General features: G+C 35.1%; 1 protein-coding gene across 9 annotated transcripts in view; it reads right to left on the bottom strand.

Moving 5' to 3' along the window:
- Window positions 1-17,275, bottom strand: part of CACNA2D1 (calcium voltage-gated channel auxiliary subunit alpha2delta 1) — a 434,706-nt gene that overhangs the window by 174,070 nt on the left and 243,361 nt on the right. For all 9 annotated transcript variants that reach the window (XR_012629126.1, XM_074869856.1, XM_074869858.1 and 6 more), the window contains exon 6: window positions 9,516-9,645. Coding sequence is in view for 8 of the 9 variants with exons in the window: in XM_074869856.1 (XP_074725957.1) it covers window positions 9,516-9,645 (130 nt within the window). In the remaining variant the exon portion in view is untranslated. The remainder of the gene's footprint in view (window positions 1-9,515; window positions 9,646-17,275) is intronic.

Genomic DNA, 17,275 nt, shown 5'->3' with positions numbered 1-17,275 from the left:
AGACACTTTGAGCACAAATGCACTTTAACACATACACAGTTTATTCAAGTTCATTCAACTAACTCCAAATTCAGTGTAAATCCATGTAAACATATCCACTGGATAATGTTCAGGGTTTTTTTCCTGTACATTTTTATCCTAAGGAGGCAAAATCGATGAATATTTGTATAGAAAAGGACAGAAAGGAATACTGTTTTAAAATATTCTATATTTATTTTCAAATGTTTATATCCTGTAAAATAACTAAGTATTAACAAAATCTGAAAGAGATGCCAAGAAGGGAGAGGAGATTCCAGGGAGAAAGGACAGTATTCAAAGGCTGCAAGATGTCCATTATCTTAAGTAGAAGTATGACAAAAGCTATTTTATTTATGAAATATTACCCAAGCGGGATATCAAAAATTACTAGAGATGCACTTAGAGAAAACAGGGAAATCCTAAAGGTGATAAAGGAAGACAGAAGACAGCCAACTGAAGATATGCAGATGTTTGCTGAACCAGAAGATCAAAAGAATGAGCTGTGAATTAGATGCTTAAAAGTTAAAAAAAACCATGACTGTGAGGACAATGCAGAATCCTTACTATGGAATGAGAAAAATATTCATAAACTACATGAAAGAGGAAAAAAAATTGAGGAAATGCAGACTGAAGTAGAAAAGAGGAAAAAGCAGCCAAGAGACCCATGAAAAATTAGAATAAGCAGAGATAAAAGGGAAAAGAAGAGACAAAATTGTCTTCAGAAAGAAAAAGAAAAAATTAGAAAATATCCATATTTCAGTCTTAAAAGGATCTCAAAGGGAGTATATTGGCATCTGATTGTACAACTACAGATCAGTGTCTCAATGGCAACTGGCCACCTGCATGCATTTACACTGCAGTAAATGAAAACTAATTTTTATCTTCAGCTAAAAGAAAGGAAAAAGGGTGTGAGAAGATCATAAAGAGAAATTATTATTTTATGGATAGGTTTTTCGAGGTGCATTTTGAGATCTTCTGCTTATGAAGGACACACACTAGAAGTAAAAATTGAATTTTACTCAGTGGTGGACACCATTTCCAAATCAATTCTTGTTCAACTGTAAGACAGCTAAATGATTTCTAGAGCTGAGCTTCATAAAAAAGAAGAGGGAAAGTAGGCAAGTACAGACTAAAGGATGGAGAGACCCCAGGGAAGGCAAGATGGAAAACCAATAAAACCAATGTGCTATTATTGATAGAAATAGTAATCTGAAAGGAACCGATGTCAGACAAAGAAATAACCATATCTAATTTGGCGTAAAACAACTTTTGACACAGAGAAGCAACTAAGATGTTTGTACAATATACAAGACCATAAGAACGTAGTAATCTAACCCGCATTTCAAATTAATTGATGCAGAAGAAAATGTGATTTATTATCAAATGGACATTGGAAAATAGTATGAATTGAAAGTAGTTCAGTAGTATTATTTAAATATCTTTATACATACATATATGTACATATACATGGATAAATACACACATGTAAAATTGCCATATTCAAACTACACTGTCCAAACTTCACAAAATACCCCTTCAATAATGGGAAAAAATCTGTATTGCCAGAGAAACACCTTGTTATTAAATTACACAGTATTCCTTCCTAATAGTTATGACTGGAAATGAACTCATGGCAGAAAGAATGAAGTGGACCAACCAAATCAGTGAGTTAGGTAGTGATAAATAAAGAAACAGTAGCCACGTCCTTAAGTTATATTCTGCATGTTGTTATAACCTTTAAAGACTAAATTTTGGACATATCCACAAAAAGCCATTCTCTAAGGATATTCAAATCCATATCTGACTACATAAAATTATTCCCCATCTTTCCCTTTCATTATCTATCTTCCTCACTTCAAAACTAAAACTGAACATATCATTTGTGAAGGTGATACTCCTTTAAAAATAATAACTACTACAGTGTTGGATAATATGGTAACGCAGATGCTAAAATTTTAGTAGAGAAGATATATTCTGATCCATTCATCCACTACTAATTTTATATCCAGTGCCTTGGTAAGCAACCAATCTAAATTTATCAATAGGGATATTTCAAACAGCACCTATATTTATTGTCTTTTTAATATATTATCTATCATGGTTAGTCTTTTTCCTAACAAAATAATTTGAAACTTAATTTTTATCTCCTGCACATCTGTAATTTAACAACTTTATTTCATTTTGTTCTGAAAGAATTAAAGGAATGAAAAATTTTTGGAGTGTAAGATTATAAGGATTCATCAAGTAACTCTTGTAAAGTCCAGTAACACAGGGGTGTAATTTTTAAGCGGTAGAGGATAAAAAAATCATAACTCATAGCTAGGCACCATCAACAGAGCAAAATTTGCAGCTGTGGTATCAGAGGATGGACATACAAGACTTCTGAAATGTGAGAACAAATTATTTAATAATGGGTTTTACAGATCTCAAACTTTTTTTTTTTTTTTTTTTTTTTTTTTTTTTTAATACTACGAAGCTGAAAACCAGCTTTCTTTCCAGAGGGAAATCTTTTAGCACTGTGTTGATAATAAGTATATTAAACCATTTAGATATTAAACCCAAGACAAACCACAAAGTCATTTCTAAAAATCTTAATGAGCAGAGAGATGGTTCTGTAGGAAATGTTTCATATTTCCAGAGTGAAAAAACTGACAGTCTGAAGATACTATTTTTGGTTTTCTTCTTCATAATTTGTGTGGGTCAAGTAAAGAATAAACACAAACTCTTCTTATACTAATGCATTAGTTTTGTGTGTATGGAAGTTATCTATGTATGCATAAAGGCACTTGTTCGTAGCAGTGTATATTAGTCATAATATGCTGCTTACAATATATTACTGAGTTTAAAACATCTTATCCTCATCTTTATGGATTTGCACAAGTTTGTGCTATGCATGTCCATTTTCAGCCCATATACCACCACTGGATGCCACAGAGACACAGGGCTGGAGGTAGAAGTTGCCTGCAGAGTCACGTTAGCTCTTCTACAGCTCTGCACAGGGACACAGAGGGTGTTGACTTTACAGCTCAGAGGATAGTTGGCAGCTTGTGAGTACAGAGAAAGAACAAAGGGAGTAGGCCATACTTCTCCTTCCCTTCCCCTCTCCTTCCTCTTTCCTTACCCCACCTCTCAACATAATGAAATTGAAAATAATAACCTGAGTATGAAATAAGAAGGGAAATTTGTTTTACGAAAGGGGAAAAAAGATTTGACAGACTCTTGGTGTAAGAAATATTCCTAAACGTCTCACACTTCCATTTGAAGTAGGTTTTAAGGTCATTTAGACAGAATACCTTTTATTTTTTTCCCATGAAGCGCTTCACACAAATTGGTATTTTCCTGTTAGGTATCAATTACTTCAAGCAATTTAGGACTTTTCCTAGTAGTCAGCTTAACCCATCATATCTACTTGTTTGACATACTGAAACACATCTAAACATTTTCTTTCTGAGCTTGCAAATATAACAAATATTTCTCCCTACACTCCCTTACAGTTGTCAGGAACCAGTTTTGAAGAAGTAAGTATACAAAAATTCCTGTGAATACTAAAAGACTAATATGTGCTGTGAATTTATGCTTACAGAAAGCCCAAGCAACTTCCTGGTGGTCTTCCCTTACTGTAGAGCAGGTCTGAGAACACAACTGCCACCCCTCACATGGACCCAGACATTTAGGTGATGTAGCTGAACAAAGGACTGAGGTGATATTTTCCATATCTTGAGGACCAATACAAAGCTTGGACAATGTATAAACCCCGTATCAACCTACTTTGCAAAATTAAGCCAAATTTATAACATAAAGAATCCTTGCAGCAGTTTCTGCATAGGAAGAATTCCACACACCATTATCAATCACTCTCTCAAGATCTTTGTCAAAATTGTCTTTTTTTTTTTTTTTCCAGTATGTCTAATAATAAAGAACTTCTGATACTCAATGTTCCACTTTGCAGTCTATTTCAAAATGCAAATGCCACCATTAGCTATTTTTACCAGAAGGACATGGCCAATCTTACTGCAGAGCCAACTTTCCCCTTTTGGTACAAGAGGATTCAATACTAATTGTTATTCCAAGCTGTGAATAAGAGAGAAAATATTTCAGAAGGAATGGAAAGGGATCTGAGGAGCAGCAGTAATCATCTGGCCTCCAAAATAGATTTTGGCAGTATCCGCACTTAAACATTTATTATTCAGTCAAGCAGCATAACAGACACTGGAATCTCAGGACCTGCTATAACGTCCAAGATAATTCTGGATACACACCACATTATGCACAGCGTGTGCATTAACAGATTAACTTATTTCCCCTTCTCTCCAAATTTGAAGACCCTTCATGAGAAAATGAAAATAAATATTTGATGCAGTTTAGTGCTTTAAATCTTGAATTAAGTCTTGGTGGTCCACGGCCACAAAAGGTATTTAAATGGGGTCCATGGTGAAGGAAAGGTTGAGAACCCCTGTGCTAGACCATCCATCCAGCAAAACTAAAGTAATCCCAGGACCAAAATACAAGTACCTCCTCATGATGGATACGGTTCAAGTTGTTTGGCTTTCTAAATTCTGACAGAAACAAGCTTTTTCATCAAGTTAGAAAAACCATTTATTTTTGCTGCTTATTTAAAAATATTTTCATTTGAGGAGCTTTAGTAAGATACTTGGGGGGAAAAAATGTCAGAACATAAACAATACTGACCCCAGAGTTCTTTGTTTAAGCTTCTGCATCAGTATTTTCCTTCCAGGTTTAATATTGAACCAATCAGGCAGTACTTAGGGATTTTGCTGCAACTAAGATTTGCTTTCTACTTACCCCAAGCCACAGTGTTTGGTATTTAAAACAGGCTGACACTGAAAATTCATTTAAAGGTCCACTTCACCCATTACATGTTTTAACAAATAACTTGCTGATTAATATCATGGAAAATATTAAAAAAAAAAAAAAAAAAAAAAAGAAGAAACCTTAATCTCACATGCCATCTGCACAAGACATACATAATGATATAATCCAATTTCTGTTTCTAAATTTAAAGGTGTGAACACCCACACAAAATCAGAGACTTGAAATAATCATTTTTCCATCTCAGCTGTAGTAAAACTGCACTATTCATTTATCCCTTAGAAGAAACCATGAGAAAAATAGTTCTGAATAGCTTCAGTTTCCCAACTATAACAAAATATATCAATAACATTATTCTTAAAATAGTTCAAATAAAGCAATTTAATTAATAAAACTGTCTTGCCTGTCACTGCTATTTAAACTAAAGGTAAAAAAGCAGAAAAGTTTTATTGCTCCTTTAGTCATTTAAGGAAAGCTGATGTAGTATGCCAAAATATTTATACAACATTTTATTAACATCTTGATTCCTGAATAAATCTTATTTATTATCGACACATAAGATCTTCCATGAATAAATGACAATGCCCTTTTTCCTAGTTTTTTGGAGTTCTTTTCTTGGGTTTTTGTAGGGGGAAAATTCTTGATCCCAATGTTTCATTTCCCTGCATTTTTAAGTTTCTTCCCAAAGGATATTTCTTCTTTTCAAGCTCGTAGCCTGAAATACCCAAGATATCAAAAAATTGTGCAATAATACAAAAATTCCAGTCAAAAAGAAAATATCCCAGTCAAGATAAAAAACACTGTAGCATCAAAACAGTATTTTTCAAATTATCCCTAAAAGTTTTGATTGCCCCCCAGTACTAAGCACATCATGTCAAAATACTTTATCAGTAACTGAATGTTTACATATATGATGCACTACTATGGAGGTAAAATTGATGTCCACTACCAAACTCGCTATCAAAAAATAATATATGTCTTAGAAGATTTTAAGGAGCAGCAAAATTTTGACTGCCATCCCAATACGAGGAGGGTATGAACAGTGCGCATATTTTATGATTATTAAGCTACAAGAACCATCAGTTAATTGTAACTCTATTTACAACTGTTTTAATGGCTTCAGAGCAGGGGAAGCCTTTCTTTTTTTTGTTGGTAGATGTCCAAACATACTCAAAATGATGCCATCATGTTCAAGACACATTACTGTCAACCTGACACTTCAATCAACTCTTCAACACTAATCAATTAATGACACGTGGAAGCAATATTTCAATTTCTGATTTAGAGGAAGTAAAGCAGGGGCAACCACACACCAAAAAAAAGCAATCCTTGTTTGTATGCTTTGCCTAACACCTTTCCTAAAACTGTAACACTGTTACAGACTTACACCTAGAGCACCCTTTGCAGCAGATGGTGCATTATGCATCAGCCAGCGGGGCAGCCTGTGGTGGTACCCACTAGGCAGATTAACCTCACTTGTCTGTGCCAAGGATTTCCTCTCACTTCTGGCCTGTAGTTCCCATATTCTGTTTAGGGATAAGCAGGGTACAGGTTTAATGGGGATTTAGAATTAAGATTCCTATTATTACAAACAGGAGATGAATTACTAAATCCCAGTGCACATGGTAGAACACAACCTGAGGGTCTGTTCTGTTTTCAGCAGCAGATTAATTTTATTTCAAAACCTAAATGGGACTCTTGAAACATACTGAATTAAAAGCCTGCTTTGGGTCTATATTATTGGGATTGCCTTCTCCTGTGGTGGGACTGTAATCCTCTGAAACAGACAAATAAGTTAACTCCCTAAAGTTTTCTCCATCTCTACTTAGGTTCTGGCACCAGATACAGGGAAACACAAAAATAAGTTTCATATTTCTTTCTGCAGTCAAATAGGCCACAAAGTAATAACATGGATGTAGTCAATGGATATATTATAATGATGTATCACATATTTCTATGCTAAAATACAAGGGGCTACTTCACAAGAAGCTCATCACTTTATTTCAAAACAAACAAATCACTATATGTAGGAAGACAAAGAATACTATTTTATTGTATGCACTATTTGTCAGATTTAAATAGGTGGTGCACCATTAAAGAATTACTGGCTAAACCAGTTTCCCAGTTTCAAAGGGCTAAATTCAGAATTTCATATGACAGAAAATCGATATTTGATTCGTATTTTTAAAATAATAAATAATAACTGCAATAAAAATGTAACCTGAATAGGGAAGAAAGATTGTTGTGGATAACATATTGCTTCAGAGTCAGTGATTCGCAAATTCCTAGCCAAAAAAACCAAACCAAACAAAACAAAACAAAACAAAACAAAACAAAAAATGACAAAGTGTGATCAACAGATCCAAGTGAAAATTCAGGTTTAGGAACCCATGTGGTTCTAACTGTAATTGTCCCTCTCCCCTAGAAACAACAACGTGCTACTATAAGAGGCAATAGAAGTGAAAAACAATCTCAAGGACGAGTAGGCAAGTCAAATATCTAGACGTTGAAACCTGTTCTGTGAGATCCAAAGAGCAATTCTTTGTTTCTCTTGGCATGCTACAAAACATATACAATAAGGGAGGAAAAATGAAATCTGCTTTCCAAGGTGTAATTCAGTCCAAAAATTTGGCTTCCAAGAAATAAAAGTTGTTTCTCAGAAGGATTTGTTGTAGTATCTGTTTTGTAAATGTTCACTAACAGACTGATGTAGAGAAGGAATTGCAGATTTATTGCAAACTATTTTCAAACTGTACAACTGTTTCCTGCTATAGTGGGCACTGAAACCTCTATCAAGAAATGACAGGTTAGTTCATGTGAACGGGAAGAAAAATGACAACAGTGTTCAAGATACAGTATCAGTCTTTCTAGAGTTACAAAAATTGCTTGTGGATAATATTGCTTGTGAAAAGAAAATTAAACTCTAGCTTTGGAAATCTGTTGGTGAACGACTACATTCCAATTGCTCACTGCATTTCAGATGACACATGAACTTTGCTACTATAAAATAAAACCTGGTGATGATTTTGTGTTTACTGATATGAAATCTGTGATTTTTAGCTATTCTCAAGGTGTTATCTCCGAAAACACCATCTATAACCAGAAGTTACCCAGCTACCCAAAAAAAGGATTTTGCTGATGCAGAATTACAGTCTTCCTGGTAATTTTCTAGGCTTCCACATCTCTAGTAATTAATATGATAGCCAGACCCAAAGAATCAGGAATTTCTCACGTACCATATAAGTTGCACATGCAGTTACCACTCTCAAAAAATGTACATTTCTGTCTGTTATTATGATTTTATCAGAAACAAAGAAAAGTTTTATATTTCCTATGGAATTCATGGCCTGTCTTCATTTTTAGGATAACAGGCTGTACAGTAACATTACCTAGCATAGATTTTTAAGGGACATAAGAGGTCTTAGTAATACCATCTAAAGTGTTAAATTCCGCACGACAAATCATTTCACATATTGTTATGATGACAATTTTATATCAACTTTCACATGGTGTTTACAAATATCCTAATAATTGGAGGAAAGTTTTTATATCATTTTAACAGTGAAGTATCACTTCTTTCCAAACAACAGCAAAGTAAATGGCTTGTCTCTTCCCTGTAATCCTGCAATTAAGGTGCACTTTACCACTTATTAAAGCCAGAATTCCAGAATAATCCTCTAGGTCTGCCAGTCAAGCACACCATATAAGAATACAAGCTACTATGATTCTTTCCTCCATCATACTGACATTTCCATTTTCATCCCTGTGTCATTTATATAAGCTGCACACAACTGTGGCCATGAATTTTAAAGAGCTCAGGTCACGTTAGGGTCTCTTTCCTCTCGATGAGAATTTGAAAGAGAAAGACTGCATACTTGAAATCAGGACCTTAAATTAAAAAAAAACCAAAAAAAACCCACCACAACTTAAAAATACAGATCCTGTTTAATTTTTCTTCCCCTTTATAAAAATATGCAGCCATTTTGAATGTGGAAATGTCTTTTTGTTGGATAATGATTTTTTTCTTGATAAGTACAGAAAAAGGAAGTTACTTTCATCTTGAAAGATAAACACTTAATTTTGAAATACAATTAAAGAATCCTCACTATATGCATAGATATATTATTTTTGACATAGTTTAGAGAGTATTTATTCAAATTCTCTGCTAAAGGCTGTTACTGTGATTCTGGAAATGCACTGCATGCAATGTAAGTACTACCATCTCACACAGCATGTTATTTGCCTGAACTGTGTATGCTTTTGGGATACTGAAAAACGTTTTCAGTACTCATCCCTGCCTGAGGCCAAAACCATGCAAAGAAGAGCTGTCAAGAATTGTTTGTATTAAATTAGAACACAGCATAGAGAAAGAATGGATAATAAAATTAGAATATGTAAGAGTTACGTTTCACCTCCAGTTCCATTTCTGAAACTCAGATCTAATGGATCTCTTTAACTATGGCTCCTACTAAGTCATGAGATGAATCACAGGCCTAATAGAGCACATGTCTGAAATACTATTGAAAGAAGGAAAAAAGACAATAACAGCAAATCTGTAGTAAAAATGGAGATGAAAACTTTGTTTGCAGGTTAGTTGTTTTTAAGAATGGGACACAAATAATAAGCATAGTATGAAAATAAGACAATTTTTTCCACATGCTACTTACAGCCTTCATAAATATCTGTTGGTATGTGGACTGCTGCATGCTGGTAAGACGTTTGTCGTCGGAAAACAGGATCTTCTTCAAATACTGGTCTGATTCTCTGGCTGCCAGATTCAGTGTCATTCTTTTCAGGCTTTTTAAAAAAAGACATGTAAAGAGCAAAATATTACAAAGTATGCTAAAACCAATTCCATTCACATTTGCCTCTTATTACATAAAAGACTCATAGCCTTTCTTTCATACCTCACATTTTGCATTTATGTATAAATATACTTATTTATTCTAGGTCCAGAAATATTTGTGTAGACTTTATTTTAAATTATGAGTTACCCAGTGTAACTCAGTGAAATGAAGAGCTACAAAAGAAAAATACCAGCCTAACACCTTACACACCTAAATTTCATAAGTGCATGGAATTTTTATACCCATAATGCAAGACAAATACATTACCTTTTATTACATGTAATAATTTGTACCGAATCTTAAATATAAATACTGTATATCTCATTTTTTCCTTCTGTAGATTATATAGTAAATCATAAATCTTAAAATGACACCACTAATACACATTTCATAAACAGATTTTTTGGAAACAGTGATGCACATCCAGACAAAGAAAGGAAATTAAACCTTCTTAGAACTTGTGTATGAAACAGGTTTTGTTCATTGGTTTATTTTAATAAGTCTCAATTAAATCTCATGTCCTCTCCTGGTTACAGCTGCCTGGGTGGAAAGGTTCTCAATCACAGAGGTGTTCACCACCATATGCCTGCCTTAGGTTCCCATCCTCTCTCACCTGTCTGCATACAAGATTCTTAATTCCTTTTGATTCACTCGGTTATTTCAACTAGTTTTTTAAAATTTTGAAAAGGACAGGCTTTTTTTAACTCAGCTACAAAAATTACATGAAGTGTGGAAACCAAGGAGGTAGCGAAGACCAAAGAAGAGGTGGCAATGTCTTCACCTGGCTCAGCTGCAGCTGGAATAGAAGGCCCTACAGCATGAGTAGATTGCCACTTAAATCAATAATGAATCAACTATGATACCAAATGATTACTCAGGTCAGCAATTGTAGGCAATTATAAGGACATTTTTAATACTACAGAGTCATCAGTTTTTGAAAACGTGATATGCTTGAAAAATAGTGCTAACATAGAAGCACCTGTCTGGTCAGTCAGGCACGTGTGTGCTGAGGCTATTTATACACTACCACCGTGTCTAGTATCCCCTACCACAGTACAGACAGCTATGTTTTAAACTTACCCACAACATAATCCAATTAATGTTTCCTCATCTGCTTTTTCACAGGGTTACAGACAAATGTTATACTAAGTATAGGTTCAAATGTGCCTGAAGTAAGCAGCAGTCTCAGACGGGTTTCAAGGAGGTGGTTTCCTTTGGAAACACAAAGGGTAGAACTCATCTAACCAGTGACATCCACTGATTTCAACAACATAGCAGTGTCGAGCTCATCACCCCAGGCTGCCTTCATAGTCAATGAAGAGGAATGGATGTTTTTAGAGTGCGATTCATCTCATCTTAATTAGACACCTATTTTCTCATTACATGAATCATGCCTTAGAAGTGCCTCCTACCTTCCATTGACTATAAACATAGCCCTAGGGCAAGTAGCCTAGATGTAGAACTCTGCAACACACATGGTTAGAATTAGGTGAGATGAATCTCACAATACAAGTTTATTAAATTTCTGGAAGAAAAGAAGGTGGATACTAATTTTGACTACTTTTATGCTACACAGCTACTATATCTTATGCTACGAAGTTAAACTTGTTACTTAGTACTTAACACCACTGCTGGATGAGACAGAAGGGAAAGCATAATTCTTAATACTCAAAGGGATGATCTTTTTTCTTTGAGCAAATCTATTACCAGGTAAAGTCCAGGTATGTCACATCATTAAATAATCTAAATTGATAAAATGTGTGAATTACCTAAAAACATTATTCTCCTTATAACACCTAAGACCACACGTTGCCTTTTACTTTCACATGTGTGGTATTATTTTCATTAATAGTTCTGGTGGACACAATGACCTCTGTTGGTTGGCAGAGGACTTCTGAATATCATACTTTTGCATGTAGATGCTTCTAAGCCAGTAATATTTTAGTTTTGGAATGTGGATTCGAAAAGCAGAAATACTTGTACAAAGCAGCCTGAAATGTTTTGCTCCAGTATGCCACTCTCTTAGATCTACCAGACAGTAAAATCATGTATTGGGTCTGGCTGGGATGGAGTTAACTTTCCCCACAGCAGCCCTCATAGTGCTGTGCTTTGTATTTGTAGCTGGAAAGGTGTTGATAACACACCAGTGTTTTGGCTACTGCTGAGCAGTGCTTGCACAGTGTCAAGGCTATCTCTCCAAAACACCCACCCCCCCCCCCCCAAAAGGCTAGTAGGCTGGGGGTGGACAAGAGGCTGGGAGGGGACGTAGCCAGGGCAGCTGACCCAAGCTGATATTCCATATCATACCATGTCATGCTCAGCAATATAAGCTAAGAGAAAGGAGGAGGGGAGGGAGGCATTCATTATTAAGGTATTTGTATTCTGGAGCAACCACTATGTGTACTGAGGCCGTACTTCCCAAGAAGTGGTTGGACACCACCTGCTGATGGGAAGTAGAAAATAAATCCTTTTGTTTTCCTTTGCCTTCATGAGTGGCCTTTGTTTTTGTTATTAAACTGCCTTTATCTCAACCCATGAGTCTTTTGTCATTTTATTTTCTTCCATCTTTCCTGCTGAGGAGGGGGAGTGATAGAAGAGAGAGTGACAGAGTGGCTTGGTGGGCACCTGGCAGCCAGCCAAGGTCAACCCACCAACAACAATTACAACTTAATTTGAAGTGTGCAAACGATCCAGGATCAGTAATAGTTTATGAATTCTATGATTTGAAATGACATAGCATTGTGATACCTTCAGACAACATAATTTGGCTCAACTTTTACATAGGTTTTTGGTGGGATTTTTTTCTTCTATGTTATCACACAAGATTTTTTTCCCCCCAGAACTGGAATGCTATAAATTAAGCAAATTCTGGAGTTATTTTCACAAGTTATCTTTTGGTTTCATGTTGCTCAGAGTAATGAGTTTGTCTAATTCTGCAAATGCAGTCTCAACAATCAATCATTCATGTGAGAAAATTTCTCTCCTGCCTGAAAGTAATTTAATTTAAAAAAACCCTAACATTTATTTCTGAAATTAGTACCAATGACTACAAACCCTCAATGCTTTCACAGAACACTTCAGATTGGGACCATCAAGACATATTATTACTATAAAACAGCAGAATGAGTGGGTGTCAAAAGATTTCTTCCAAGTAATTTTCCACAATAAATATTTGGGAGGAAGGGTGGATGCTAAAAGAGAAAGGTAAAAGGGGAAGGAATGGTAAAAAAATAAATCATGAGGTCCATCCTAGGTGGTCTTGTACAGAAGTTTTCATACTATGGTACATTTAGATTTTTTATTGAAATTCCTGAAGCATCTGCACAGAAAATTATCATATTTTCTGCTGTTTGGTATTTCAATTTAATTCCAAATAATAGATACTAGTTTTCATCCTCTCCCATCACTCGTGATATGGAAGAAGATTCAAGTCTACTGACAAAACTGGATTAAACTTTGTTCAAACTGAAAGGGTTTAAATAATCCACCTGAATGCCTTAAAAACTTTCAAACATAAAGTCTACTTCCCACATTTCTAACAGCACACACACCCAGGCTCCCCCCAGAAATGACTGTGATAAAGATCCAGTCTGTTATTCCTCCTGCCAATATTCCATGATACCAAAACAAGAACATGAACCTAAAGACTCTTCTCAATTTAACTGATGCAGGCCAGTGCATCTACCAGAACTACATGAAGTAACGGAGAAGCTTTTGCATCCCTGTTGTTGACTTTTCCTAGGAGTATTCTGTGATGTGCAACTCTTGATATTGAAACAATGCATCTATCTACCCCCGAAACCCCAGACACCAAATGACAAAATCCTTTCAGATTTCTATAGGTTCCTTCACACGGGACTAATTTTGCTATTAAATCTAAAGGTGTCTGAACTAGTTCTGCATGCAACAGGCAAATATCAGAAGCATTATAGGCAAATTAGTTTTGCACTCACTTGGGCTACTACTTCCTGACCAGCAAGACTAATACTGTGCCAGGCCTTACACATCCAATGTTTGTAGTGGATCCTTCTATATAAAGTAAAAACTATTTAGTTTTCATTTGTCAAATTTATGAATTTCAAGTAACCTACATCTAAATTAGAAAAAAAGATAAGGAAACATTAAAAAGAAAAAAATAAATTTTAATAATTATTTTAGTCTGGTATTTCTATCAAAAGCCTGACAGATTGTGGCATTGGTTGGTACGGTTTTAACACCCAGTTAAGCTTTGTTTTCAGGAAAGTAGCAAAACATATTTTGAAGGAAAGTAATCCACCATGTGAATATAATTAAAATCCAACTCCAACCAATTTCTCTCTCAAGTCAGGAGCTGAAATGCAATCAATACTGGCACAGAAAAATCCCGCAGGAGATAGTGGCTGAAGATTAATTTTCTATCTATTCAAACCTGGCCTTCACTTATTGAATTACATTGTTACCTACCACTGACAGTCAGCAAAATAACTCACTCATTTCTCTGCAATGAATCTCCAGACCAATTTCTCCCTCCCTTGTGAGGCAGATAAAATCCATTTCTCTTTTCAGTTCACATTTGTGCCATTTTAAGGCTTTCTTTTTTTTTAATAAATAAATAATTTTCTCATGTGTCTACTGTTCACTATCAGAATAAAGGCAAATTCATATAGCAGCTAAAATTCAGGTAAAGCAGGTTCTTCTGTAGCTGTTCTTTGTGGTTTTGGCTAAATCACTTTTGGCATGATCTAAAATAAACTGAAGGTTGCTTTCTGGTTTTTGTAAGCCAAATACATAGTAGAAATAATGCAACTTCCCTCTCAAAGGCTTTTTTGTTTTTACATAAATTAATGTATGTACGTGAGGTAACTAGAAGATTTATGCCAAGAATTATCACTGAAAGATGTGTACAGAAAAGCAAACAACCATTAAACCAAAATGAAACGAGGTCATTTCAAGAAACTCTGACATAGTTTAGCTGCCCATTTCACTGCAGCCAAAAATATCCTGATTCCTTTCCACAACTTTCAGTGACTTTTCATCATCATAGCCATAGGAAGATGAGTGGATTTTGTATCTTTACTAGTTAATTTTCATTTAGTTGAAAAGCACTGGTTACTGTACAAATGAGAAATATTTTTTCCACAAATGTAAAGCTTATTGTTTTTTGCTTCTTGCAGCTGTTGAAAACTGAAGATCAGAAAACTGATATTAATTGAACAAATACCATCAATGAAACACACACAAAACCACAACCAAACTGAAGCAATCTTCAGTTATTTTCCAAAGGCAGACTCTTTTTAGAAACAATGTAGAAGTTGTTCAAAGCATCAGAACAGATTTAGCATCAGGACAAAAGAATAAAAGGTAGATTTCTTTTTTTTTTAATTCCTGAACTGATATCCAGCAAGAAACAACGGCACATGCCTGCTTTCATACTTAGGTAAAATAGAAAGGAATTGGTTGCTAATATTTTCCATTGCCCTAGTATCTACAGACTGTGTTTTGCATAAAACCTTGCTGTTCCTATCAATGACATTTTAGAGAACGAATGTGGAGATGGAATTCTAATTTTTACGGTTTTAGGGACATCAAAATTCTTGCTCAGTCATTCCTTTCTGTCTTTCCTTACAGATTTTCAAAAGTTTTATATTTTCATCTCTAGGTTTCTGCCCCTTTTTGGTTTCTGAATATCTGTTGAAATTTCTAAATGTACAATTTTAAACAATTGAGTCTCACTACCTATGCTTCTTTTAGTTCACTCCCAGATCTACTCTGTGCAAACAAATGCTATCATATACAAAAGAAGCACCGAATTTTTCCTACACTCAGTTCCTTACTCAAAATCAGGCTTGCTATTTTGCTGGATATTTTTCTTCCTTGAGGAAAGCAATCCAGTAGAACTACATACCCAGCCCCTTCAATGCTGCTTCTGGCCCCATTAAAAAGTTACAGCTGGACCTGATGAGGAGAGTAAAATGAGATATCGCTTGAAGCACACAGCTCAGCAGTACGCCTGCAGAAAGCAAAGGATAGCAACAGCTCTTCTAAGGATAAGATAGAGGGAAGTTACTTTTGAAGAGACAGCTACATGGCATTTCTAATAGTTATAGCACTTTCATAGCATTTTAGATAATGTCATGAGTGCGTTGCCTTCTGATAACTTTTTTTATTTCCTTTCAGTAGATGTGATTTTTCCAACTGTGGGAAAACTGCTGAGTGGGTTTAGGTGGTTGTGATAGAACTGCAAACATTTTACTTCATTTTTGCTTGTGTGTCAGTGGGGAACTGCAGTCTTCATTCAGATACACTAAGATTTTACTTAAAGGTGACATCCTTCTGTCCATTCTTATGGACAAAACTCGACCAAAAGAGTTCTAAATGAAGTAAGAAAACAGTTGGCTCAGAACTTAAATACTCTTACTTTATCTGTTAGACAACCGAGAGGTGTTAAACATAAGAATATATATACATATATACAAACATAAGGATGTATATATAAACATATATAGGGTCTGGATAGCTTCAGATGTAGGGAAATAGTTTTCTATTTGCAACTCAGTGTGTCATGCTCAAGGGCCATATATTTAAAATATATATGAGGTTTTTTCAGTGCTTTTAGTGTTTCTATATGCTTCTAATCTATTGGTTGCTGTGTATCAGTAAGAAAATGAATGGAACTCTGGGTTGAGCATTTACTTTAAAAAAAAATGGTTTATAGCAGTTATTTTCAGCATTCTGTCAACTGAATAACTTTAGTATGTAGCAAATATAGAGTCAAATTAATTAAAAAAGCATTTATTTGCCTCTTAAGCCACTTTTTGGAATGCAAACTATCTTTTGTTGATAATCATTTCTATATATCTACTTACAGGCTTGTCCCTGTCTACTGTATACACAACTATACTCTTTTTGACGGATTGTTCAAAACCCGCTGTACGCGTTCATTTATATGACCTTCATGGTTTACAGCTCCTGATAAAAACATTTAGATATACAATAATTTTGTGGGTATCCCAAACATAATAATGTTTTTCTTTGTATCCCAGCCTATTCACAAAATTCACTGCATCATGAGTTTGGTTTCACGAATAAATGAAACCTTGATGTAATTCATTTATCAAATATAAAGACTTGGAAGTCTGGGGACAGACATTTTAGTAGGGCCTGCAGCGATAGGACAAAGGGTAATGGTTTTAAACTAAAAAAGGGTAGATTCAGACTAGATATAAGGAAGAAATTTTTTACAGTGAGGGTGGTGAAACACTGGAACAGGTTGCCCAGAGAGGTGGTAGATACCTCATCCCTGGAAACATTCAAGGCCAGTTGGACGGGGCTCTGAGCAACTTGATCTAGTTGAAGATGTCCCTGCTCATTGCAGGGGGGGTGGACTAGACACCCATCAAAGGTCCCTTTCAACCCAAACTATTCTATGAAAATCTGTCTCTCTTGTAGCATTTCAGTGAATTACATTTTAGAGAAACAGATAAAAAGCATTGGGTTTTCCTAATTTCTTCAGGTGGAGAGAGTTTCAAAACAAAAATCCAAGCTTCTGGAAATCATCTTCTGTTTGAAAGAGTTGACATTGCATCTATGAGTGTGCCTTA

The sequence above is a fragment of the Strix uralensis genome, chromosome 5 (genome assembly GCF_047716275.1).
Source record: "Strix uralensis isolate ZFMK-TIS-50842 chromosome 5, bStrUra1, whole genome shotgun sequence".
Taxonomy (NCBI): Eukaryota; Metazoa; Chordata; class Aves; order Strigiformes; family Strigidae; genus Strix; species Strix uralensis.
The sequence above is the reverse complement of the archived record's forward strand: the minus strand, read 5'-3'. Positions and strand labels throughout refer to the sequence as shown.